General features: G+C 39.6%; 1 protein-coding gene across 7 annotated transcripts in view; it reads left to right on the top strand.

Moving 5' to 3' along the window:
• LOC109562245 (hepatitis A virus cellular receptor 2) overlaps positions 1–25,969 on the top strand; it is a 48,891-nt gene extending 22,922 nt beyond the window's left edge. For 2 of the 7 annotated variants that reach the window (XM_070793916.1, XM_070793915.1), the window contains 6 exons: positions 8,246–8,305; positions 9,297–9,635; positions 10,487–10,570; positions 15,990–16,030; positions 17,433–17,559; positions 23,368–25,969. In XM_070793916.1, coding sequence (XP_070650017.1) covers positions 8,251–8,305; positions 9,297–9,635; positions 10,487–10,570; positions 15,990–16,030; positions 17,433–17,559; positions 23,368–23,606 — 885 coding nt within the window. In that variant the 5' untranslated portion in view covers positions 8,246–8,250 and the 3' untranslated portion in view covers positions 23,607–25,969. The other 5 variants (XM_070793919.1, XM_019965303.2, XM_019965302.2 and 2 more) reach the window with 5 other exon arrangements.
• Positions 25,970–27,983: the final 2,014 nt, after the last annotated feature.

The following is a 27,983-nucleotide window of genomic DNA, read 5'->3' as shown; positions in this document are numbered from 1 at the left end:
AGCTGGAATAAACACTTTAGAAAATTGTTCAACATTCTTGTGTGAAGTGAATGCCCATGAGATGAAAGAAATGAAATTGTGCAAGTACGATGCATGATACTGGTTGCTTGGGGCTGGTGCACTGGGACGACCCAGAGGGATGGTACGGGGAGGGAGGAGGGAGGGGGGTTCGGAACAGGGAACACGTGTATACCTGTGGCGGATTCATGTTGATGTATGGCAAAACCAATACAATACTGTAAAATAATTAACCTCCAATTAAAATAAATTAAAAAAAATTTTTTTAAAAGAAATAAGATTGTGAGTCAGAGACAAAGTGGGGAAATAGTGAAGTAAAATAAGAGAGAATCCTCACTGGGACGATGAAGAGTACGTCTGTTAAACTGAGAAGGATGATTAGCTTTAGTATCTGAACCTGGAGCAAAAAAATAATGAACACAAAGAATTGCCATATTGAACATGCTTGGGGTGAGCAACCACTCACCACTCCCCAACCAGCATCACATTGGAGGAGACTGGGACTGGCATTTTCAAGTTGAAACCTCAGATAGGAGTTCCCACAGTGACTCACTACGTAGCTCAATAGAATTTTCTTGATGGTTTTCATGCTTTTCAGTTTCGTCACTGGGAGCCTCGGTGAGTTATCAAGGGTTAATTATTTCACACCCCTCCCATTTCCTCCCCTCTGAAGAGGTTTGATTACCTGAGCAGAAGCAGCGCTAAGCTGATTCTGACCTTGGTTTGAGTGTGACCGCAAAATCTCTCTGGCACTCATCCAGTTACTAAATATAAAAACTCTAGAGACAAGAGAGCTCTTTAGCATCTCCCTGGGGTTGTGAAGAATGTGTCCTTTTTAAGTTAAAAAGCACTAGAAAGTGAAGTCGCTCAGCCCTGTCCGACTCTTTGCAACCACATGGACTGTAGCCTACCACGCTCCTGCGTCCATGGGATTTTCCAGGCAGGAGTACTGGAGTGGGTTGCCATTTCCTTCTCCAGGGGATCTTCCCGACCCAGGGATCAAACCCAGGTCTCCCGCATTGTAGGCAGATGCTTTGCCACCTGAGCCACCAGGGAAGTCCTTAAAAAGCACTATGTTAGTAAAATACCCTTTTTGTAAGAAAAAGAGCCATCCACATTTGGAGCATCAAGGTTTCTTTCCCCATCTCCCCACCACCCCATCCCTTTCTGGGAGGCATTTGCTTCTGCTGTAGTGGATATTTGCTTCTGCTGCCCAGCATCCATTTCTCCTGTTAAAATGCACCACACTTTTTTCTTTAGGGTAACCACCCTTCTCTCACTTTCAGAGCATGAGATTTGGTGACCCAGGCCTTACCCAATTAGTCCTTTTTGACCCTATGGACACAGATTGTTCAAAAATGAGTCTGTAACCCAATTTGGGTGTTTGAGGGAATGTGCATCCGTGGGCTTGTGGGAAAGTGGCCAAGAGATGTTCTTGGTGTGCGGATATGTGCTCTGAAGGGACGGGAGAGGGACACTGTAGGATCTGCAGAAGGCACCAATGCCAGGACAGCTAGAAATCAGGTCCCTGATGTTTTCACTGGGGCCATTGAGCCAAGCTTTGCCTGAAGCTAGACTTTTCAGTAACATCAGCCAATAAATCCATAGTTTAAGCTAATTTGAGTTGCATTTTCAGTCATCTGCAACATAAGTAAAGTATAGGGTCTTTGGTGAGAGAAGTCTTTGTTGGCAAAAGAACACCAAGATCATGTTCTGAGAGGTGGGCAGTAGCAAGGAAGAAATTTGTCTTGCAGCTAACCCTAAGATACTGGATGAGAGGGACGAAGTACTCTGTCCGTGCTGGGACCAGGTGCAGAAGGCAATATTGAAAGCACTTTGATGCGAATGAAAGCACCAAGACCACACAAACAAAAGTAAAATAAAAAGACTTTCATCGATGCAGTTTGTAGACTGCATCATCTGAGATCATCTGAGATGCAGTCTACACACTGATAGGTGATTTAATGGGGAGTTTTGTACCTTTTCCTGGGTCCCAGTGAATTCAGGATATTCACAATTGTCCATGAGTAAGACCTTCTGAGTGGTGATAGACCTACCAAAAGTATGGTGTTAACACATTGTATATATAGAGAGAAATTTATTAAAAATATCTGAAAGGAGAAAAACATTACTGTTTTGGTGACAGTGGATATTTCAAGGTACCGGGGTCTGGCCTTTATTTTATTTATTTATTCCTATTTTTCACAGTTTTCTACAGTGACTATGATGTATATAATAAAAGTTTTTTAAGTATTGTACAGACACATAAGGTTATAGTCCCTTTAAAGAGAAGTCACATGGCTAGCTGTAATCTATAGGTCAAGATCAAGTTCAGAGTTGCTTAACTTCTTACCCTTTATATCCAACCTCAGTGTCTGCCTTTGCAAAATTTTGGCACTAATGGTACATGGAACCTAACTGAGATGCTGTGATTTAAATGAGAGGATTTTGGTTCAAACTAAGTATGTCTAGAATTCCAGCTCTAGTGGGCATTACTATCTCTCCATTACCTAGTCAACTGCAGTTCTCCCGTTGTATAGGGTAGATTCTAAGTGAACTGAGTTTTCCAGGTGATCTTATCTGTCTCACCCACATTTTCCTATCTTCTGACCTGAGTAAAATTCTCTCACTTCCATTTTATACATTTTGTCAAGTGGTCCCTTGTCTCTTGTCATATGTCTGACTCTTGTAACTCCATGAATTGTAGCCCACCAGGCTCCTCTGTTCATGGGATTTCCCAGGCAAGAATACTGGAGTGGGTTGCCATTTCCTTCTCTAAGGGATCTTCCTGACTCAGGGATCAAATCCATGTCTTCTGCTTTGACAGGTGGATTCTTTACCACTGAGCCATCTGGGAAGCCCATCAGGTGGCCCCTTAGTTATCTATAAATGTGTAATTGTAATTACACATAATTCCAGTGTTTCCATTTAGTGTTTGGAGGATATCTTTAAGGAGTCTGAGATTTTCTGCCACGTTTCCTGCTGACAGAGGGAGAAAACAGAACACTTAACTTCTACAGTAGTATCATATGTAGTCGTTTTATTGTGTAGTTATCCCTCCACGTAATTACAGCCAACCCTCAACAAACCCTTAAGAAAATTCATGATATGAGTTTCTATTAATAAACAGAATATAGAAAATATTACACTATGGAAGACTTCTTTACCAAAAATACATTCAATGTCTCCTTTCAAAAAGCAAACTTCTCTTGTACATAATTAAAGAATCATAGACCTTCATGGGTCTTTTATGCTCATCTTTATAAATAAATTAGACACGCTGTATTCCTTTCAAAAGAATAATCATTATTATTTCCACCCAGTGTTTTCACCCAATAAGATCTATGTTGCCATAATAAAGAACAAGAACATTCTATATGAGCTGAAATGGAGAAATACTCAGAATAGAATATGAAGTTGAAAAAGAAAGATGCAAGCTGATTGATCTTAGCATCTCTAGATGTGGCACAACCATTCAATTGTGATGGAGTAGCACCAGCTGTGTGTTCTTGCCAAAGAATCAAGCCTGAATCTAACCAAATCTCTAGAGCTAAGTTACATTTATAGGAAATACAAAGAAAAGAGGAATATTTTAAATGAAGAGACACAGGGAAACAAACCCAGAATGTGGAACAGCACATTGTTTTGTACAACTTGTCAGTGGCAGGGGGAAAGGCGGGAAGACTGGCCTTGATGAAAAGAAACTTAAGGGTTATAACCTGTGGAGGAGGAAATGGCAACCCACTCCAGTATTTTTTTTTTTTTTAAGGTTTTCAGGATTTATTTAAGCATATTTTGGGGCCAGTACGTACCATTGCTGACTTATTTTTATCTTGGTGAATTACACCCTCATTCATCTTGTCACTGAAGCCTGAAACTTGAATGTTATTATCCACTCCTCCCTTTCACTCACCCCTCTGGTCCCATCTGGTCTTGCTTGTTCTACATCTCAAATAGAGCTTGGAAGCAATTTTATTCATCTTGATGACTGTGTGGACCACAACAAACTCTGGAAAATTCTTAAATAGGTGGAAATACCAGACCACCTGACCTGCCTCTTGAGAAATCTGTATGCAGGTTAGGAAGCAACAGTTAGAACTGGACACAGAACAACAGACTGGTTCCAAATAGAGAAAGGAGTACATCAAGGCTGTGTATTGTCACCCTGCTTATTTAACTTCTATGCAGATTACATCATGAGAAATGCCAGGCTTTATGAACCTCAAACTGGAATCAAGATTGCTGGGAGAAATATCAATAACCTCAGATATGCAGATGACACCACCCTTAAGGCAGAAAGTGAAGAAGAACTAAAGAGCCTCTTGATAAAAGTGAAAGAAGAGAGTAGAAATTTTGGCTTAAAACTCAACATTCAGAAAACTAAGATCATGGTGATCTGGTCCCATCATTTCAGGGCAAATAGATGGAAAACAGTGGAAATAGTGACAGACTTTATTTCTGGGGGCTCCAAAATCACTGCAGATGGTGACTGCAGCCATGAAATTAAAAGATGCTTTCTCCTTGGAGGAAAAGATATGACCAACCTAGAAAGCATATTAAAATTCAGAGACATTACTTTTCCAACAAAGATCTGTCTAGTCAAAGCTGTGGTTTTTCCAGTAGTCATGTATGGATGTGAGAGTTGGACTATGAAGAAAGCTGAGTGCTGAATAATTGATACTTTTGAACTGTGGTGTTGGAGAAGAGTCTTGAGAGTCCTTTGGACAGCAAGGAGATCCAACCAGTCCATCCTAAAGGAAATCAGTCCTGTGTGTTCATTGGAAGGACTGATGCTGAAGCTGAAACTCCAATACTTTGGCCACCTGATGCAAAAAACTGACTCAGTTGAAAAGACCCTGATGCTGGGAAAGATTGAAGGCAGGAGGAGAAGGGGCTGACAGAGGACAAGATGGTTGGGTGGCATCACGGATTCAATGGACATGAATCTGAGTAAACTCCAGGAGTTGGTGATGGACAGGGAGACCTGGCGTGCTGCAATCCATGGGGTAGCAAAGAGTGAGACATGACTGAGCGACTGAACTGAACTGAACTGCCACTCTTATTCAAGTTACTATTATCTCTCACCGGGAAATCTGTGAACACTTCTTAACTGGTTTTATAATGCAGCAGCTGAAGTGATTTAAAAAAATTAATGTATTTATTTTAATTGGAGGCTAATTACTTTACAATATTGTGGTGGTTTTTGCCATACATTGACATGAATCAGCCACTGGTGTACATGTGTCCCCTATCCCAAACCCCCCTCCCACGTCCCTCCCCATCCCATCCCTCTGGGTTGTCCCAGTGCACTCCAATATTCTTTCCTGAAAAATCCCATGGATTGAGAAGCCTGGCCTACTGTAGTCGAAAGGGTTGCAAAGAGTCGGACACAACTAAGTGACTGAGCACACAGAGCACAAGGGTTATAACAACCAAATGCAGTGTAGGGTTACAACAACCAAAAGCACAAGGGTTATTACAAACAAATGCAGTGTTTAGATCTGGGTTTAAACCTATTATTAAAGGACATTTTTGAGATAATCAGGGGAATTTGATTATGGACTGAAGAATCAGGTGCTGCTAAGACATCATTATTAATTTTGTCTTATGTGATCATTGTAATTAGCAGAGTGTCAATTTTTAAAAAACAAGATGCACATTGACGTCTGTAAGGGTGAAATAACATGATATCTGGGATTTGTTTTAAAAGAAAAATTTGATAATTTTGAATTTGTGTATTGAGAATGTGTACTATTCTCTCTGCTTTTGATATGTCAGAAAATTCATATAAAATAGTAAATGGAAAATGCAAATTGTAAAATGTGTTATGATATGCTTTTTTGTCTGAAAAAGGGAGAAATAAGAATATATACTTTATTTTCTTATGTTTACATTGGGAGGATATACAAAAGATTTATGAAAATAGAAACCTGTAGGGTGGGTGGGGGAAACTGGTGGACTTGAAGGGGTGAGAATGAAGCTTCTCAGTATAGGTTTTTTATATTGCTTTAAACTTTAGCCATTTGGATGTGTTGCCTAAACAGTTAAAAAAAACACCAAGAAATAAGTTAAGTGAAAATGATAATATTCAGAAAAAGTCCTGTATACACAGAAAAAGAAAGGGGTTAGAGTAGATTTCTAAGCAACTTCATGTCTAGACCTCAATGAATTAATACATTGTTAATTTTTTTTAAAAGCCTGACTAGTAAGTAATTTCATTTTTAAAATAATTTTATTTATTTATTTAGGCTGTCCTGGGTCTTTGCTGCTACATGTGGGCTTAGTTGTTCCATGGCATGTGGGATCTTCCTGGGCTATGGGGATTGAACCTGTGTTCCCTTCATTGGCAGGTGGCTTCCCAGGGAAGTTCCCATTGTTAAACTTTTATAAAGCTGGATCCAGTAATAATTCCAGAGATGTATAAAGGACAGAGTAATAATAAGAAACACAATAAACCAAAATCAGAACACAAAATGTGAAGCCTGAAACTTTTAACAGTTTTGCTTGGACTCACGCATGCTGTTAGTAAATCTAACCTCTGACCCCATGTTTAATCAAATCTACCTTACACTTGAATATGTACATTTGCTTGTTATTAGGTATGTGGGCAGACATAGTAAGGACAAATATGAAATTTATGAAACATAGTTTGCAGTGGGAAAACAATCTGGTTCTTAGGGAAACTCGTGTTCTTGCCTGAAATGAACAGTCATATACCTTTGGGCAAATTGGTCTTTTCAGGTCTCAGTTTCCTTGTCTATGCTGCTGCTGTTAAGTCACTTCAGTCGTGTCCGACTCTGTGCGACCCCAGAGATGGCAGCCCACCAGGCTCCCCTGTCCCTGGGATGCTCCAGGCAAGAACACTGGAGTGGATATATACCATAAAGAAATTGAACATGATCTCCTGAGTCACCACTAACTTTGTGGCACTATAAAGGTACACACACAGAACAAGCTGGATATTTATAATAAATGCATTTAGTAACTTTTAAAGTGAGTGACAAGGAAATTCAGGCAGAGAAGACAGAGGAAGACCACAGGGTTTCAGAAACTATTCCATCTGAGAGCTCACTTCCCTTTTATAAATAGATGTTTGCTTTTAAGATTTCCAGACAAAAGTCACTCTCCCAGAGTTGAGACTGTTTGAGTCTGAGATGTTAATCTCAATAATGGAGAGTGTGGTTCAACACTTTCTGGCAATTGATGCCCAAAGCCCCTGGGATGGAAGGAGAGGGGACAACTAGTTTATATGGGAGGAAATAGAATATCGAGGTGCCTTCAGTTCCCCCAACAGGAGGGGGAAAGAATCATTGCAGGAAGGAATGCATTTTTCCTTGGTAGAAGAGTTTGAAAGTTCAGGTCAAAGTCAGAATATTAGAGCAGCTATTCATATATCACCTAACACAATTTCCTCATGTTATAAGTTTTATAAATGGGGAGGCCAACCTAGTAAGCTTATATGACATAGCTCAGTTTGTATTAGAGCAAGGCTAAGAACTAGTTTCATGATTGGAGTAGAAAGGGCAGCTAAATGTGAGGATAAGGAACAGGCCTGGGATTTCCCTGGCAGTTCAGTGGTTAAGAATGTACACTTCAATGCAGGGGGCATGGGTTCGATCCCTGGTCAGGGAATTAAGATCCTACAAGTCACATGGCATGGCCAAAAGGAAAAAAAAAAAAGAATCAGGCCATTCATTCATGGTGGTATCTCCCAGCTCCTAGTCCAGTTCCTGACAAGTAGCAGATGCTTCATAAACATTGGTCACAGAACTCACCAGCTGACTGACTTGACTGAATGAATGTATGAGTGATATATTTCTACCTGTGTTCCCAGGGAACACTGTCCATTTCAGACCGAGGACTACTATTTCACTGGAGATAGTAGAGGGTTTACTCTCTTTGCCAAGAGACACTTGACAGAGTAACAGTTTTCTTCCTCTGAGTATTGCTTCCTCTTCGTTGATGAGGACAGGGTAAATGTCAGTCTTCACAGGATGTGTGTGGTCTAGCATGAGAGAGAACTGGCATTTCCTTTGCTGTCATCGTAGATGACAGTGTTAAGAGAGCAGTGATTGGTAGTCGAACACCTGCTGTGCTGGGCCAGCAGTCTGGAGAGTGGCCACTGCTCCTGTGACTTGGGAGGAGAGACAGTTCCAGGAAATACTCAGTTCGATTGGAGAATTGAAACGGCACCTAAACAGAGCCATTGTTTGACTTTCTTCTTCAGAATCCATGTTTTCACATCTTCTTTTTGATTGTGTCCTGCTCATGCTGCTACTGCTTACAAGTAAGTCTGGATTTTTGCAGTTGGATAGTACAAGATAAAGATGCAAGGATGATCATTGTAATAAGCAAAAGCTTGGAAGAAACCTAAATATCCACCAGCAGAAGGTGGGTAAAGAAATTGTGATATATCCATGATACAAATTGCAAAGCTGATGAAACATAATGATATGAGATGTCTTTAAATCATAATGTTAATTGAAGAAAGCAAGGAGCAGAAAAATGGATATATTGGACTTGTTTTTGTGTGTGTCACAGGGCAGTGGGAATACATGAATGCTTCTCTGGGAAAGGGAGCTGGGAAATGGAAAAGAGCAGGGTACGGGAGAGTTGTCATATGCTTTTTATACTGCTTTTATAATATGTGTGTATATTTTTATACTGCTTTTTAATATGCATGTATATTAGTGTGTAGTTTACATAAATTTTAAACCTCAGAACAGCCATACATTAACTTCTTATTCAACCAAGGGTTTTTATTCATTATGTGACTGGTCCTTCATTAAAAAAAAAGGAGAGAGAGTTTTGTGTCAGGATAACTGCCCTGAGTTTGTGAATAGACGACTAGCCTAAATGGGTGAGCTCTTTTCCTGGCTGGCAGTGACTCACTGCTGATTATCTGTTTCCATCAGCAGTGCCCTTCAATGTTTACAGGACCAGGCCATGATTCTCTCCTTGGGCACTGGTTCTCAAAGTGAGGTTCTAAGATGAGCCATATTCTGAGCGTGTCCTGGGAACTTGTTAGAAATATAATTCTTGGGCCCCACCCAAGAACTATTGAATGGGGAACTCTAGCAGTTGAGCTCAGCTCTCTCTGTTTGAACAAGGCTTTCTGGTGATTCTGGTGCCCCTTGAGTCTGAGAATCATTGCTATAGTGAACTGTTCTCCAAGCAGGACAGCAGCAGTGGTTTCCTCTTTATTCTGCAAAGCACTGCTTGCAGTTTTCTTGAAGTGGAACAACCTCTCTCACTGCTCTCTTTCCCTCTTTATGCAGGTTCTTTGAAAGGGGCATATGTGTCTCAGGTGGGTCAGAATGCTGATCTGCCCTGCACCTACTCTCCAGCTACCACTGAGAATCTCGTGCCTGTGTGCTGGGGCAAGGGACCCTGCCCTGTGTTTGAATGTTACAGTTTGGTGCTCAGGACTGATGGAAGGAACGTGACCTATCAGACATCCAGCAGATACCTACTAAAGAGGGATTTGCACAAAGGAGACGTGACCTTAACCATAAAGAATGTGACTTTAGCTGACAGTGGGACCTATTGCTGCCGGATCCAATTCCCAGGTCTAATGAATGATCGAAAATCAAACCTGGAGTTGATCATCAAACCAGGTGAGTAGACTTTTGCATACCTTCTTTCTGAATGAGATTTGCCTGTGGATCATATTAAATACACTGACTGATCTCACCTTTGGTCTTCCCAATTACAGCCCTCCAGTTGGGACCCTAAGACCTAAAGCTTAACAGGTCCAACCGTGTTTAATTCCCTCCATCTATTTTGAACCTCATGGCCATAGAATGAAGGAAAGTGCTAGATCAGTGGTCTGAGTACCTGACTGGTCATTGGAATCACCTGGGGAGCCTTTTGACTCCCACAGATGCTTGGGCTCCAGCCCTGAACCAGGGAAATCAGCATTTCTGGAGGTGGATGGAGCCTGAGCATGGGAGTTTTACAAAGTCTACACCCAATGATTCTTCCCCATGTGCAGCCAAGATTGAGAACCACTGGATCTGCATGTGTGGGGAAGAGGGGGCACGTATGCTTTCATGTTTTAATGCTTATAGAGTGTGTACTTAGTGGTTGATGGAGCTAAGTTCAAATTTGACACTGCTTCTTACCAGCTATGTAATCTTGATCAAGTTATTTAAACTCTGTGACCTCTTCTTCTATAAAATATAATATTACCTACCCTAGAGGCCACTGGGAGTATTTTATGAGATGTTTTGTCAAATGCATTTACTATGGCTGTAAGTTTTATTGTTAACAATTAGACTGTGATAATAATGATGTAACACACCTCTGTCAGACATTCTGAGTGTCATATACTCTCAACGAAGGTGTTCAGGTAGGTTTGGAAGTTTAGCATGTGTTTCTCTTCTATTGTTGTGTTTACAGTTTTTTTTCTGTTGCCACTTTTCTGCTGTCAGAGAAGCCTCATCTTTACGTTGGTTTCTGACTTTAGCCAAGGTCACCCCAGCTTGGACTCCATGGAGGGACATCACTACAGCCTTTCCAAGGATGCTCACCACAAAGGGACCAGTCTCAGGTAATTACACATGGTGTATAGGAGGAAACCTTTAGTTGGTTTCAGAGTTCAGAAGATTTAGAATATGGGGAAAATATGAGAAAATAGTTTGAGTGGAGGCACGAATATTTCTGTGCACCCAAGATAGTGACAGTGGTAAGGAAGGGTTTGAGGTAAATTTATGCTGGGAAAAAAGAGCCCCAGGCTAGGATTCTGAATTAGTCATGAGTAGCCCTCTACCTGAGCCAAAGCCTTTCACTTCTCCTGATAGCAGCTTCCTCTTCTGTCTGAGGAATGAGTTCAGAGACTTGGATTTCACCACCCAATAATTCCTGACTCTTGAAAAAGATTTTTGATGAGCTTCTTATTTTGCCAAACAAGGGAAAAAAAGATTTCTACTATTGACATCCCCGTGTTTAAAAAAAAAAAAAAGAGGATACTCTTATATAAGTTTAATGAAAAACTCATGTTTCCTTGTTATTTTCTGATTTACTCCTGTACTGATGATGTTTTGTCATGTATTGGCCCCAGTCCATGTTTGGGATAATTTGGATTAGGCTATTTCAAGAGTTCCTTCTAACTGGAATAAAGTCCATCATCTTCCTCAGATTCTGACCTCAGAAGGAGCAGCTAAAACCTTCAAGTATTTCAACAAGTATTTTCCACAGTGCTCTAGAAAGAAAATAAGGTTGACAGAGCAGACCTCAAGTCACATTGATCAGGGAGGAGTTCTGGTCTCTCTAAACTCTCCAAAGCATAGTCTTTGATTCAGTAAAATGAGGTGGTTGTTGTTTAGTTGCTAAGTCATGTTTGCCTCTTTTGTGACCACATGGACTGTAGCCCATCAAGCTCCTATCCATGAGATTTCCCAAGCAAGAATACTAGAGTGGGCTGCCATTTCCTTCTCCAGGGGATCTTCCAGACCCAGGAATTGAACTCACGTATTCTGAATTGGCAGGTGGATTCTTTACCACTGAGCAACCAGGAAAGCCCTAAAATTTAATAATAGGTAAATTCCAATCCTAATCTATTAAATCTCTCAGATTTAAATAAGGAAGTGTGTCTAAAGTGCTTAGCCCAGAGTCTGATCATGGTACATACCCAGTACATGTTAGTTATTGTCATTTTCAGTAAGATCTAGAGGCAGAATGAGGTTGCAGTTAAGTATTTGTTCAGTGATGGGCTTCCCAAGGTGACTCTGTGGGTAAAGAACCTGACTGAAATGCAGGAGACACAAGAGATGAATGTTCAACCCCTGAGTCAGGAAGATCCCCTGGAAAAGGACATGGCAACCCGCTTCAGTATTCTTGCCTGGAGAATCCCAAGGACATAGGAGCCTGGCAGGCTATGGTCCATACGGTTGCAAAGAATTGGACATGACTGAAACAAGTGAGCACAGCACAGTGCTTCAGTGATAGGCAGAATGGGTTCTAATGTCAGCTTTTTGTGTTAGTTTTATAAACTCAGTTTTGTTGCTCAAACTCTGTGAGGCTCAATTTCCTTACCTCTATAATGAGGCTAATTTCCAGTGCCTATGTCATAAGACTATTGTAAAGATTGATGTGATGACATATGTAAAGCACTAAGCATAATGCATAATGCCCTGCCCAGACAAAGCACTCAAATATTAGTTATTTTAAATATTAATGTCAGTTCTCTAGAGGTTGAATCTTTTTGTTGGTTCTTTAGTCACTGGGTACCAAGATCTCTCATGCAATTAGTAAGGAAGTTAAATATGGTGAAAACAGATGATCACCCACATAGTGAGCTAATCAAATCATACCAAGTGTTTATCATATGTCATTGTTATATTTTAAAGAATTCCACGACTGTAGACCTTGAAGGGAATGGTGGGAGTCCCACTTACCCATCATGGGTTTCAGTGCTCTTTACAATGTCACGCCCCAGTGGACATTTGCTGTGTGACCACACACCTTCCCAGATAGAGAAATAGCTTCCTCACAAGGCAGTGCACGTTTTTTGAGGTGTCTGTACCATAACCAGAAGTGGCCTTCACTTCAGGTTTTACTTGTTTGTTCCTTCCCTTTAGGGCAACAGAATGGGGCCATCTTTTGTACCTGGGAATATAGGGAGAGTGCCTACAATCTCTGAGCTTTTCAAAGGCCTGAGAAAATACTTAAACAAAAAAAGGCAATGGCTCCAAACTACGGAAATAAAAGGAAAAGTTGAAATTAACTAGTATTTAATTAGTTAATTAATTAGTATTTAATGGTATGACTATAATACGTAACATTATACCAGTTAATTACCTGCAAGTCAGCTTGTGTGTAGTTGTACACACCGTTTCTTTAACGTGGAATGTGGGTACATATGCTTGCTATGAAGTGGAGAGGAGCCTTTACAAGTAAGAGTTCCAAGGGTCTTTGAGGTTCCTAAACCAACTTTGAACATCGGACAAATGAAATCTCTCTTCCACCTGAAGAAAGCAGAACTGGATCATGGATGAATCCTTAGCTCTGGAAGTAGACTTGATTTGAATCTTGGGTTCTCCAGTTAATAGCTATGTGATCTTGGACAAAATACCTCTCTGAGACTTCTTCATTTGAAAAATGGGAAAATAATAGTACTTTGCACACAGTGACTACAGCCATGAATTAAAAGATGCTTGGTTCTTCAAAGAAAAGCAATGGCAGCTCTAGACAGTGTATTAAAAAGCAGAGACATCACTTTGCTGACAAAGGTCCGTGTGGTCAAAATGGTTTTTCCAGTAGTCATGTATGGATGTGAGAGTTGGACCATGCAGAAGGCTGAGCGCTGAAGAACTGATACTTTCGAACTGTAGTGTTGGAGAAGACTCTTAAGAGTCCTTTGGACAGCAAGGAAATCAAACCAGTCAATCCTAAAGGAAATCAACCCTGCATATTCATTGGAAAGACTGGTGCTGAAGCTGAAGCTCCAATACTTTGGCCACCTGAAGTGAAGAGCTGACTCATTGGAAAGACCCTGATGTTAGAAAATATTGAGGACAAGAGAAGGGGTTACAGAGGATGAGATAGTTGGATGGCATCACTTACTCAATGGACATGAGTTTGAGCAATCTCACAGAGATAGTAAAGGGCAGGGAAGCCTGACATGCTGTAGTTCATGGGGTTGCAAGTCAGACATGACTTAGTGACTGAACAAGAACAACGCGGTGGTGAAGATGAAAAGATATTGTGCATGTAGAGTACTAAGCACTGTGTCAGGCACATAAAACATGCTAGATGGTAAATATTAAGTTTGTATACTTTTAATATCATCAACCTGCTCCGCCAGTCTTGGGTCCTCTAGGAAACACACTGTAACTTCCTCCATCTGTCCCACCCATCTTGGTTGACGTCAATCTATGTGAAAATAAGCTGTGATAACCCAATAGGGCTTTAGTTGATTGATCATTTTCACTGTAAGATGAAGTTAAAAAAAAAAGTTAGAAGTCAGACAGTCTTATCATTTAAGCCAAGAAAAGTAATTGTATGGAAGCAGAAACTAGATTTACACTAGAAAATATTGTATGTGTAGTTTACTTAGTAGTTCCACCAGTGTGGTTTTAAAATTCCTTTTCGTAAAGGAGCAAAGGTAAATGGGAGATAACGTCTTTCCTTTTCTTAAAAAATAAACAAAACTTTAGGCTGAGAATATGCTTTTGTAGTATTAAAATCAGAGTCTGTATGCCAGGAGTTTAGCATTAAAAGGCTTAGACTTTGAAGCTACCAGAAAGTGACCATGGCATTTAGGAAGTTTCATAGCCTCTGACTCAACCAGAAAAATGAGTTTGCATCCTTACTTTTCCCAAGGCTGACAATTTATTGGTTTTTAAAATGCATTGTTTATGAGATAAGGGCCTGCACCCATCTTGTTCACTGTTCTGTCCTCTGTGCCTGGCATAGAGTGGGGATGTAATATATGTTCATTGAATGGATAGGCAGATAAATAAATGAATACCTAAAAAGGAAAGAAAGTGATCTGGGATCTGGGCAACATGATGAGCTTAGTAATCACAGTGCTGAGGTGAGCATTGTTGGAGGCAGCATAGTTAAGTGTGTACTTAAGGCCACGCAGACCTAAATTGGAAGGCCATTTCTGTTATTCGCTAAGCTGTATGACCTTGGGTAAGTCATTTAGCTTCCTAATTCTCAGCTTCTTCATCTGTGCAATGGGACAGATACTCCCTACTGTAAGATAGTTGTTTTGAGTGTTAAATGAGATATACTTCCTTGAAGAATTTAACACAATGCCTATTCATAGTAAATTATAGTTACAGTTATTATTATTTTCATTTTTTAGGGAACAAAATACCCTCTCTTAATGTTAAATGGTTTTGAGAAAATCAACTTTCGTTACCTTTCAGAGTCTAATCATGCCACATCTTTATCCATTCATTTGTTGATGGACATCTATACAATGGAATATTACTTAGTTATAAAAATGAAATAATGCCATTTGCAGCAACATGGGTGGACTTTGAGATTATCATACTAAGTGAAGTGAGCCAGACAGAGAAAGGCAAATGTCGTATCATATTGCATATATACATATGAATTTACTTACAAAACAGAAATAGACTCATAGACATAGGAAACAAACTGATGGCTACCAAAAGGGAAAAGGGTGAAGGAGGGATAAATTAGCAGTTCGGGATTAACATAGACGAGGCATCCCAGTTGGCCCTGGTGGTAAAGAATCCACCTGCTAATGCATGAGATGCAAGAGATGGGGTCCAACCCCTGGATCAGGAAGATACCCTGGAGTAAGAAATGACAACCCACTCTGGTATTCTTGCCTGGAAAAGTTCCATGAACAGAGAAGCCTGGCAGGCTACAGTCCATGGGGTCTCAAAGAGTTGAACATGACTGAGCGACTGAGCACACAGATATATACAGTAGATAACCAACAAAGATCTACTGTATAGCACAGGGAACTATACTCAGTAAGTTGTAATAACCTGTAAGGGAAAAGAATCTGAAAAAGACTATATATATTCTGAATCACTTTACTGTATACCTGAAACTAATACAACATTGTAAATCAACTATACATCAATTAAAAAATGAACAAAATAAATATTGAAGAGCAGTCATGTGATCTAAAAAAAGTCTAATTATAATGCCTGCTTGTGTATCGTCAATGCTGTTAGAATTTTGCAGACCATTTTAGGTCCTATGGACACAACAAACTACATATTCAAATATGTCTTCCCAGAAGAAGTCTCCATTTCATAGAACATAGGTAGTTCGGTTTGTTATCTGGGTGAAAAAACATCATCCTAGAGTTGATTTGTAAGTGTTCAATAAATTCCGTTGGTTTCTCAGTTAATTATTGTGAAGAGTATGAAGTAGAATTAATTTCAAGTAGAATTATAGGCAGCTTAAAAAAAAAAACAACAAACCTCATATAAAAGAGCATTCCTAACTGTTTTGGCTATTTTTCTTCTTTGTGGTAGAGACACGGACACTGAAGACCCTCCATGATAAAAATCAGACAGTAAGTAACTGTGTGTGTGAACTCAGCTCGTGCTCAACTCAAAGAAAAAAAAGTATGGCTTTAGACTTCCTTCCTGTCCACTCTTTCCTTGGGGAAAAATACCTAATCTCCCTTGTCTTTGGGTTCCTTGACTATAACATGTTGCTGATGACAATTGTAATTGCAGAGGCCTGTTGTAAGGATGGAGTGAGATGATGCATATAAAAGTGCCTGGCACATAGTAGGTGTGCCAAAAGGAAGACTCACTAGCATTTTGTTCTTATCCTGAAATTTCACAACTGTATACCACTGTGGAGGGTTCAGACACCCTGCATCTCCTGAGAGTAGTGTTTTTCCTTGTTAACATTTCTACCCTAGTGAGAAAGATTGTTTGTTTGTTTAAATTTATTTATTTATGACAAGACACCAGTCAGGAATATTCTAAGGTAAGAACTTACATATCTAACCAAAAACAAAGCTGTATTTCAATCAACCACCATTTTAATATCTCCCACCTTCTCAGAATGCAAGGGAAAACCACTAGAAAACAATCTGATAGCAGTGACTGGGAAATTGTTTGAGGACATACCCGGGAGTCTGCATTCATTTGACACAGTCTGACTCACTCTCAAGTATTTTGTGTTTGTCCTGCGGTCTTTGCAATCCAGGACTGCCTTTTAAATACCTCTTTGTGCCACACTGCTCAGGGCGCATTTGCACAGTGCACTTGCAGTAAATGTGGGTTGAATAAATGGAGAACTTAATTGCTTAATGTTGTTTTAAAAGTGTTCACTGTTGCTCTTTTTAAAGGGGGAACATGAACTGAAAGTTTAGAAGCAGGATGCAGAGCAATAGCAATAAAAGCTATCGCTGATTGAACATTTATCCTGTACCAGGCTCTGTGCCAAGTTTTCTGGTTTTTGTCACTTGATTTTCCTGATAACTTTACAAGATGACTCTGCTGTTTGGTGACAGAACTGGGATTTGAACCCAAGACTGTCAGGTTGCAAATTCCTAGCTTTTAAATCACTATCTTTCTGTGGAAATTGGGGTTTCATGGTACAACACCAAATTTAGACCTCTCTGAAACTCCCTGGAAACATGAGGGAATCTTATATAAATAGGGTTCCACTTTAATGTTCATTTTTGTTGGGGAAATTGGGAGTCCATTTACTAAGGCTACTTCTCCACCCATACTGCAGACAAGCATATCTTATTCTCTTGCTAAGTCCAAAACTTCAGCTAATCTTTTTCTTTGGGTGGTTTGAAGTTTGTCTAGAAGGGGACAGATTGTGAGTCACTTCAGGGTCCCTGCTTTCCTGGGATACTGTGAAAGGGCTGTTCTGATGCATAAGTCGTGAGATTACCTGGGCAGACAATGGGTTTCTGGCCATTTGCTGTAATTCTGTTTGCGTTTCCATAGGAAATATCCACACTGGCTACTGAGTTACAAGACATGGGTGCCACCACCAGAACAGGCCTCTACATAGGAGCAGGAGTCTTTGCTGGGCTGGCTCTGATTCTTATCTCTGGTGGTCTAATTCTCAAATGTAAGTCATCTGATGGTGCTTCTCTCTCCCTCTGATAAGGAACTGTTAATATAGGAACCAACCCAAACCTAGACATTATAATTATTAGGTTATATTGATTAGAATCAATACTCTTCAGTCCTTTCAAATCACAGGATTAATAATAGCTTGTTTTTATTCAGTGCTTACTGTGTAACAAGCATGTTTTTATATTTATCATCATCACCATCTTATAAGGTAGGTAGTACTGTTATCCCCATTTTTTTACAGCAGAGGAGAGTAACACTTAGAGACAGTAAACTTTCAAGGTTTTCTCAAGGTTTCAGAATCGGTAAGTGGCAAAGCTGGAATTCAGATTCAGGCAGGTTGATTCTAGTACCTATTTTCTTATTTTGTAAAGAGCATAAATATTTTAAATTCATGAATTAGCAATCACTTCCTTCTATGCATTTTCTATCTTATGTATCTCTTACGTGTGGTTCTTTAAAGAGGGGCAGCAGGTTCCTTTAACATTGGGTCATGGTCAAGGTTGCAGCATTTGTAATTTTCCTCCATTGTGGCACTCAGCAAACTTTTTACTTCTAAGTTGATTATGTTTATTTTTTAAAAATAAGTATAATTTATATGTGATACACTGTCTATGTAAAATGTGTCCAACTTAATGAATTTTTGTAGATGATTTCACTCAGGAAACCATCACCACAATCAATGACCAAACACTTCCATCACTCTGAAAGCCTCACATACTTTAATAATTGTGATATATTCTCTTCTCTTTGGGGCAGAGGCCAAGGCCTTATACCTCTATTATTTTAGTAGCCTTTCTTACTCATCTGTAAACATAGACTGTGTGTAGCATTACAAACCATTCCGAAATTTCCCAGGACTGAAGCGGGGTAGGGGGTCTGAATATGTGGGTTTTCAGGGCTAAAACTGGGACAGTCCAGGGAAAACTGGGATGAGCTGCTCATCCTGTGTGGCTTAAAGCTTCCAAGTGCTTTATGTGCATTAAGTCCTCATAATTACCCTGTTGAGAAAAGTACTAATATTGTTCTCATTTACCAGTTGGAGAGCCATTGTGTTGAAAGGTTAAGTAACTTTTAGTCCAACGTGACACTGTTAATTGATAGAGGATTTGAAACCTGGGCTATGCTGCTTACCTTTTTGTTATTCTGCCATTAATGGTAAATGAATTGTTCAGAGGAAGAAGCTACTCACTCCCACTTACCTGAGTTTATGGAGAGGTAGCAGTGGAGTTTGGGAATTGACCACATGAATATGGAATCTACAGGCTGATAGGAGTAATGATAACACCCACTTTTTGTGTTCTGCCAAGGCCTGGATATTGGGGACTGTTATGGTTTGGGTAAAAGGGTATGGAAAGAAATTGATGAAGAGTGGGAGAAGTCGTGTTTTGTACACACATATGATAACTGCCAAAATGGTATGGGGAGGGAGGTGGGAGGGGGGTTCAGGATGGGGAACACGTGTACACCCATGGCGGATTCATGTTGATATATGGCAAAACCAATACAATATTGTAGAGTAATTAGCCTCCAATTAAAATAAATAAATTTATATTAAAAAAATGACTACATAGAAGAATAGATGGGAAAGTTGTGTACAATTTGCAGTCTTTTCCCTAGAAGCTGCTAGAGAAAATCACACAACGAGGGTAACAGGTTTTTAATCATGACATCAAAGCCATAAATTGACACTCAGAAATGTGCAGCAATCTTGTTTCTTCCTAGTGCAGTGTCTGAGATGAGCATCACATATTTCACTGCTTCTCAAACCTCCCTCCCTTCTCACTGCACTAATGAAGTATTAAAAGCCTGTTTCAACTACTTTGGCATAGCCATGACTTCCTTCTTCCTTTGATTGCTTTCTCCAAAATCATCTCTTTCTCCATTCCTATTTATGCTTTTTTTATTAGTGTAAAAATAAGATCTAGTTCACACATTTCTCTCCTGCCACTCCCATTTCTCTCCTCTCCTTCACAGGCATATTTCAGATGAGTTATTCCTACATTTCATTCCTCTGTACTCTTCAAACACCCCCAGCCCCATTTAGCTTCTACACCTGAATTGCCATGGAAGTAGTTTTAGTTCAAGCTCAGTGATCTCCATTTTGATAAACCCAGTAGATACCTCTGTCTTCATTGCAATACATCCATCTTTCAGTAATATTCACCTGTTGACCCTCACTCATTCCAAAAAAGTCTTCCTTCTCTTGACTTCTGAAAGACCACTCTCACTTTGGCCACTCCTTTTCAGTCATTTTTATAATTTTCTCTCCTTCAGCATGATCTTTAGTTGTTGAGATTCCCCAGAGCTGGTGTTTTTCCTCTCTCCATACCCTCTGGATGATGATAACCTATATTTCCATAGACTTAAATGTCATCCTTAGTTTCTATCTTCAGCCCTCAAGGGTGTTGGTACTGACTGTCCAGCTGTTCAGGTGTTATCTCTACTTATTTGTCTCCCACCTTACTGTGTCCAAAAAGGAGCTCTGGAGTCTATATTCCACCTTTTAAAAACCCTACCCCACCTCGCTGGGTCTTCATCATAGTGTTTCCCTACCATCCAAGTGGTTGCCTGAGCTAGAAGCCCTCCTTGAATTCTCTCCTTCTTCACTCCTAACACACAATCCCAACTACACACAATCCAGTTTCACTTCTTGCACTTTCCCCAAAACATATCTAAAATCCATTCATGATTCTGTGCCTCTCTGTCACTACCTTACTCTGAGGCAGTTCATGCCTTACCTGCTCTTTTTTTCATACCTCCTTTTAGTTCATTCTCCTCATAGCAACCAAAGTGATTTTCTTGAAACCCAGTTATATCATTTTTCTGGCCTTCAATTATTTCTTATATCTTAGGATAAAACCCAAGCTCCTGATTATGGCTTCAAGGGTCCTATAGTATCTAGCCCAGCATCCATTTCAGACCTTATCTTGTACCACTCTTTTATTCCAGTCATGCTTTCAGTTTCAGGCACTTATCACCATCTTTACCAGGGCTTTACTCAATCCAGAATGCTCACCCTGGTTCTTCATTTGGCTGACTCATTCTCTTCTTTCAGAACTGATCTTAAAGATCATCTTAGTGGTATGTATCTGTTCATTCCATACTCCTAATTAATCTCTGCTCCTCTCTACCCTTTGGCAACCATAAGTTTGTTTTCTATGTCTGTGAGTCTGTTTCTGTTTTGTAAATAAAGCTATTTAATGTTTTTAGCTTTCACATATAAATGATACCATATTTGTTTTTCTCTGTCTTATTTCACTCAGTATGATAATCTCTAGGTTAATCCATTTTGCTGCAGTACTTTTCTTTCTGTCACATCAAGTTTGAAATTGTTTTATTTTTTCTATTTCTTATTTTTTTTTCTTAAATGTCTCCCCACTGGAAGACAAGCTTAATGATGTCAGGGCTCATAATTCATTTTTGTGTCCCTGGTGCTTTAGCATACTACCAGATATGTAGTAGGCACTCCCTATATTTGTTAAATATGAAAATACATCTTTATTACTTTCTACCACAGTTTATGTAATATACCAAGACACACATCAGTGGTTTGATGTAATTCAATCTTAACCGGTAGACCAGATTTCCCTAAACAATCTTTGCCTCCCGTTAGCGTGTTTTGTTTTTTATCTCATTTATTTTATTAAATCATTTTAAGTGGACTTTCGTTTGCCTTTCTACTTAGGGTATTCTGATAGAAAAGAGAAGATACAAAATTCAAGGTAAGAATCATGAGTAGGGTAGGAGAAGGTGGGGATCTTGAGTGAGCCGTCAGCTGATTGAGCACCTACTCCACCCAGGCTCTAGGTGGCCACTGGTTACAGAAGTGAACGAGAAGCTCAGCGTCTACTCTCAGAGCTTTTCATAACTCAGCCTGGTTCTTCTGAACTCTGATTGCCTGTTAGAATCACCTAGGGTACTTAAACATATTTGTCTATCCCAGAGCAAATACTTTAGAATCTTTGGGGATGAGGTCTCAGCATAGTGAAAAAGTGAAAGAGTTAGTTGCTCAGTTTGTGTCCGACTCTTTGTGACCCCGTGAACTGTAGCCCGCCAGGCTCCTCTGTCCATGGAATTCTCCAGGAAGGAATACTGGAGTGGGTGGCAATTCCTTTCTCCAGTGGATCTTCCCTACTCAGGGATCAAACTCGGGTCTCTTGCATTGCAGGTGGATTCTTTACTATCTGAGCCACCAGGGAAGCCCTTATTGTTCTAAAAACTTTCTAGGTAATTGTAATATACAAACAGAGTTGAAAACTGCTTGTCTGTCATATTGCAGAATTAGTCTCCATTCCTAATTACACTACATACACACAAAGCTTATATAACTTTTACTGGGTTTCTGTGACATTTGGGACATGGGCAGAATGAAATATATTTTAAGAAAAAAATGATTCTGTCCACTGAATACTATCTGAACCACTAATAATTTTAGACTAAGTCTAGGTGGTGTTAGTGGTGAAGAACCTGCCTGCCAGTGCAGGAGATATAAGAGATGCAGGTTCACTCCGTGGGTCGGGAAGATCCCTTAGAAGAGGGCATGGCAACCCACTCTTGCCTGGAGAATCCCATGGACAGAGGAGCCTGGAAGGCTACAGTCCCTAGGATCATAAAGAGTTGGACACAACTGAAGTGACTTAGCATTCACACACACTAGATGGTATAGTTAGTTATGAAGACAAAATAGTCTGCAGTAAAAAAGTAAAATAAGACCAAATAAAACATTTAATCATCATGGCTCTATATGATATATAAGCAGCATTTATTAGAGCTGAAACCTGAAATGTTATAATATCAATAGGTAATATTTACATTTATGTGTACTACTGCTGCTCCTGCTGCTGCTAAGTCACTTCAGTCGTGTCCGACTCTGTGCAACCCCATAGATGGCAGCCCACCAGGCTCCGCCATCCCTGAGATTCTTTATGAAATTATTGGGTTAATGTTTTATCTCTACCTATAAATGTAAACTCCGTAGAAAATTAGTAAGTTATCAGCCACATTAATAACTGTATCCCCTAGTGCACACCTGAATCTTAGTACACACTTCATAAATATTTGAGGATTGCATGGATAAATGTTCCTTACAGCAGCCCTGTGAGAGAAGAGTACTTATTCCTATTGTATAGATGAGGACCCTAACACCCTGAGTTTACTAATATACAGCCTCCAGGAGCTTTTTGTGTTTTGTTCACTGTAGTATCTCTTGATGCATGGGCTCAGTGTGTAACACACTAAATAGTTCTTTAATGAATAAATGGAAAAGGCAAATCCAACTTAGCCTAGATCTTACGGATGGTAAGCAACAGAGGTAGAATTCAAACTCAAGTCTCACTGGATCCATAACACATTCCTTTTACTTTTCAGAATTGTTTAAACCCACATAATAATTGAAATAACAGTGCAATTTGAGCATGTTATTTGATATTTTGTCACATTTACTTTGTTTCTGTCTTTACGTATACAATTTTGTTTTTTTTCTGAACCATTTATACAGGTGTTTCAGACATCTTGACACTTCACATAAACACTTTAGTCTGCACTTCCTCAGAATAAGTATATTCTCTTAGATAACACAATTCCACTTTTATACCTAAGAAATTTCAGATTAATTTGAATTTGTACAGAGTATTCCCCAGATTATTTCATTGCTATTTTATGTTTTCCCTTCCTAGTCAGGACCTGATCAAGGATCATATACTTCCTTGGTTGCTAACTCTTCAGTAAAGCCCATTCTCTCAATTCTACTACACGTTGTCCAGAAAATGCTTAACTCAACTACAATACTTTATTTCCACAGCCTCATCACTTTGGCCAACCTTTCTCCTTCAGGGTTGGCAAATACAGCAGCAGAGGGGATGCACCCAGTGGAAAACATCTATATCATTGAGGAAAACATATATGAAGTGGAGGATCCATACGAGTGTTACTGCTCCGTCAACAGTGGGCATCAATCCTAACAACCTCTGGGCTGCTGTCACCTTTCAACGTCACCAGATTCAACCACTTCATCTAGGGGCTTGGTGTTGTCTTCTTTGAAAACATGAGATGGCTCAGCTGACTGATTTGAGAAATTCTGCCCTTGGCCACCGAGCAGAGTTTTTCCATATTTTAAAGATAACTAGCTCACTTGAGGATTGAGCTGGGACCTGTGTGGTAATACACAGGCACTACATTGCCTCTGTGTTCCATCCACCCAACTCAGAGACTGCTAATTGGGACATTAGAGCTCCAGTGGGCTTTTATAGAGAGTAAGAATTCTTAATATGGGATCTCTGGAATTCTAGATATTCGATTACATGGTGTGTCCATGAAACTCCTGAAAATACAGGGGAAATTATGTGCTGAGATACATGTGTGTCTTTTTCAATACACGAAGTCTAAAGGGTCACTGATTCTCAAAGAGCTCTGTGATCCATAGAAGGGGTTAGGAAACTACTGGAGTAGGACTAGATGGTCTTGATTCCCTCAAAGCCTCAAGGTTTATACTTCTTTGAATGTTGACTCTGCAACAGTAAGTGCCAATGCACAGCTCTCCTTGGCCTCAGTTAAGAAGATGGGCCAGCAAGGCCTGTGGTGTGGCAGATGCTCCTGGAGAAAAAGGAAGTACGCTCAGTGTGTATTGACCAGTTTTGCTTGGAGGGTACTCAAAGGGGAAGATCTCTAACCGACTTCTCCATTCATGGAGAGAAATGGAGCAGTGTTTTTCATAAAAGAAGAAGCAGGACTGGGACACAAATTCTGTTCCCTGGTGGAAAGTAGGTGAAGGTCTCTAGCCATCTTTATTTGTCAGAGTCAGATCCCTTCATGCTTCGACAATGGTCCTTAAGCTTCAGTGCCAAGATGGTGGAGAGTAGGTCCATCTTGCTTGTTTTTTCCTCCTCAGTTATGGCTCAACTCTGACACATAATAGAGATTTACTTAATATCTTTGGAGTGAAAAAATTAAACAAGCAGAAAGGCAAATTTCTGGAAAAACTTTTCCATTGGAGAATTCAGATAGAGCTCTGTACCTTCACTTGTGGGGAACTAAAAAATACTCTTAATCCTCTGTTTCTGGTCTTGTCCAGCTCTTATTTTCTTAGCATCTTCTTCCAGCTCAGGCCCTGGAAGTCTATTACTCTCCTGTTTTCTTTCTCTTTTCTGCTGGATGAATCAACAGTAGAGACCTGCCTGAAAACGGCCTTCTCCGGGTGATGACTAAAGTGCTACTGTGTTGCATGCAGGAGATGTTGGTCACCAAGGATGCAGGCAGCCTGTTTGTTACAGTGTTCAGGCTGCATCTAGATAGGATTGGGAAGCATTGGTTTTCTACTGGAGATTTGAAAGGGAGATCATTTTGCAAAGTTCAAGGCAGTGGCTTTTAAACAAGCTGAATAATTAATCTTAAGTGTTTTTAGTTTATGAAATTCTAGAGGGAAGAGGTTTCAGAACACATTTAAACCAGGTCAATGATTGTCCCACAAAAGGGATTCTTATCCTAAAAAAATCTTTAAACAAGGATATATATATATATAAGAACAACTCTTGCAACAGTATTTGTGAGACACTTTTTCCATGAATTGGGGAATAGATGGTTATTATGGTATTGCCAACACACTGGAACAGTTAAAAAAAAATTAGGTGGTTTCATCATTGAGTTGTTTTGCTAGTTCAACAGATACTAAGTGCTTACCTTGTGCCAGGGACTCTGGTGCTGGGATCACAGGGACCGAATAGACACATCCCTGACCCCATGGAACTTCTGACTGATCTGACAGGAAGGAGGATCTCATTCATTCATTCAGTGAACATTTTTTGGCACCTAGTTTGTGCCAGACAGTGATTTAGTTCCTAGAAATATAGTAGTGAAGGAAACAGACAAAATCCCTAGTTTCACAGAGCTGTGTTACTTGTCAAAGGAGAAATCTATATTGCTAATAAAAAGAAAAAGATTCTAAAATAGTATAGTTAATACTATTTTTTTCTTTTACTGTAAAATATTCCAGAAGCATATTCCAAAGTTAATATGGTTATTCCACAGGGGCAAATAGTCAAGAGTTTCACTTTTTCCTTTTATGTGCTTCTATAACTGTTTGAATCATTTTCTCCATTTTTTTGTAATAAAGAAATTGATTTAAGTATGATCACAACGTTTCCCTGTCCACCCTCCTCCTCACAGAAAGAAATGAAGACTTTGGATAAGCTCAGGTCACAGCCAGCGTAGTGTGTAGCATCACTCTGGACGTGTCAAGAGTGGTTCCAGCAGGGATTGGGACCCTGGTTTTCAGGGTAGGGTCAACTCTGTATCAGTGATTTGTAATGAGGAAGATGGCAGAAAGATAACAAACTATCAAGGAACCCACAAAGGGTCTGGGTGATGACAAGTGATTACTTAATTAAAAACAACGTAGGAAGAGTGAATGTGTGGTTTTTCTCTTAGAAGTGCCTTAGAAATTTTTCTCCTAGATCTCTGCCATAGACACCCACAGGGCCCGAAGAAGCTCCTTGATCTTTTCAGACTGAAAATTTAAGATCTTGCCATGTTTTATCTGCCTATCACTTTTAGTGTTAGAATTCCCAAGGCAGAAATTCCAAGCGGTTTGACTTGTCATTCATTTATTTGGGAACATCCCCTTATGCTTATTTCCATTTAAATTTAATTTTCACATAAGTTTGAATTGTTTTTTAACTGAATACAAATTAATTTTGTCCCCATATTTCTACTGAGAAAGTCTTTCCAGAGGTAAGTAGAGATGCCCTAGATCTGTAATTTTAAAGATTTTCGTCATTCTTTTCTGGAACTCAGCTGGAAAGGGGAAAAGGAGAGAGGCAGCTGGGACACTTGGTTGGAGAGTTCTCAAGCTTAAGGGGAGCTCAGATTTTAACCAGTTTTCAGTGGAAAAGCTGTGCAGTAGAGAATGCATCAGAAATGTGACTTTCAAGATTCTAGATCCTCTCTCTACATCTTTTTTTCAGTTGTATTGCCTGTAATTATAAAGGTCACTCATTTACATAGTAGCAGTTTTCTTTCGTAATTCTTAGTCAAGCTCCTTCTGCTTATGGTGTGACTCTTTTTCCAGAGAAAGTAATGATGTTTTAAAAAATTGTTTAAGCTATGCAAGTGTGGTTGTGGTGGTAGAATGTTTAAATACCCACATTATTTTTAATGTAATTGTTTTGTGGGTGGGTCACCTTTGGAAAGTATTTTGTTGCAGGTTTATAGTCTATACTTAACAACATGCCTTATGACAATCTGACATGTTGTCCTTTGTAATTTCTACATTTCATGCCTTTTAAACCTACTTCATGTAAAATGAAAGTATTTTACACTCCAATGCAGTGTTTAAAATTATCTTCATTTGGCCAGTTCTGAAATAGCCATGTATCTATATATCTATATCAAATCTGTTTTAAATTTTGTTATCCAGTTTTACCTGCCATTCCTACTCATTTGCATGCTGAGTTTAGTTCTTATTCTGGAAACCTTTAAGTAAATAGTAACACCTGTACAAGGTGTTAGGTGAAGGTTGTTATACTAATGATATTGATTTTTGATTCACTTTTTTAATCTCAAAGTTCACGATGAGATCTTAGCAAAAATCTCTTTTTTTTTTTTTTTCCTTCATTTCTTTATTTTTTTTTTTTTTTAATTTTATTTTATTTTTAAACTTTACATAATTGTATTAGTTTTGCCAAATATCAAAATGAATCCACCACAGGTATACATGTGTTCCCCATCCTGAACCCTCCTCCCTCCTCCCTCCCCATACCATCCCTCTGGGTCGTCCCAGTGCACTAGCCCCAAGCATCCAGTATCGTGCATTGAACCTGGACTGGCAACTCGTTTCTTACATGATATTTTACATGTTACAATGTCATTCTCCCAAATCTTCCCACCCTCTCCCTCTCCCACAGAGTCCATAAGACTGTTCTATACATCAGTGTCTCTTTTGCTGTCTCGTACACAGGGTTATTGTTACCATCTTTCTAAATTCCATATATATGCGTTAGAATACTGTATTTATGTTTTTCCTTCTGGCTTACTTCACTCTGTATAATAGGCTCCAGTTTCATCCACCTCATTAGAACTGATTCAAATGTATTCTTTTTAATGGCTGAGTAATACTCCATTGTGTATATGTACCACAGCTTCCTTATCCATTCATCTGCTGATGGACATCTAGGTTGCTTCCATGTCTTGGCTATTATAAACAGTGCTGCGATGAACATTGGGGTACACGTGTCTCTTTCCCTTCTGGTTTCCTCAGTGTGTATGCCCAGCAGTGGGGTTGCTGGATCATAAGGCAGTTCTATTTCCAGTTTTTTAAGGAATCTCCACACTGTTCTCCATAGTGGCTGTACTAGTTTGCATTCCCACCAACAGTGTAAGAGGGTTCCCTTTTCTCCACACCCTCTCCAGCATTTATTATTTGTA

Source organism: Bos indicus, chromosome 7, assembly GCF_029378745.1.
Source record: "Bos indicus isolate NIAB-ARS_2022 breed Sahiwal x Tharparkar chromosome 7, NIAB-ARS_B.indTharparkar_mat_pri_1.0, whole genome shotgun sequence".
NCBI lineage: Eukaryota > Metazoa > Chordata > Mammalia > Artiodactyla > Bovidae > Bos > Bos indicus.
Note: the sequence above shows the minus strand (reverse complement) of the source record. Positions and strands in the feature narration are given on the sequence as shown.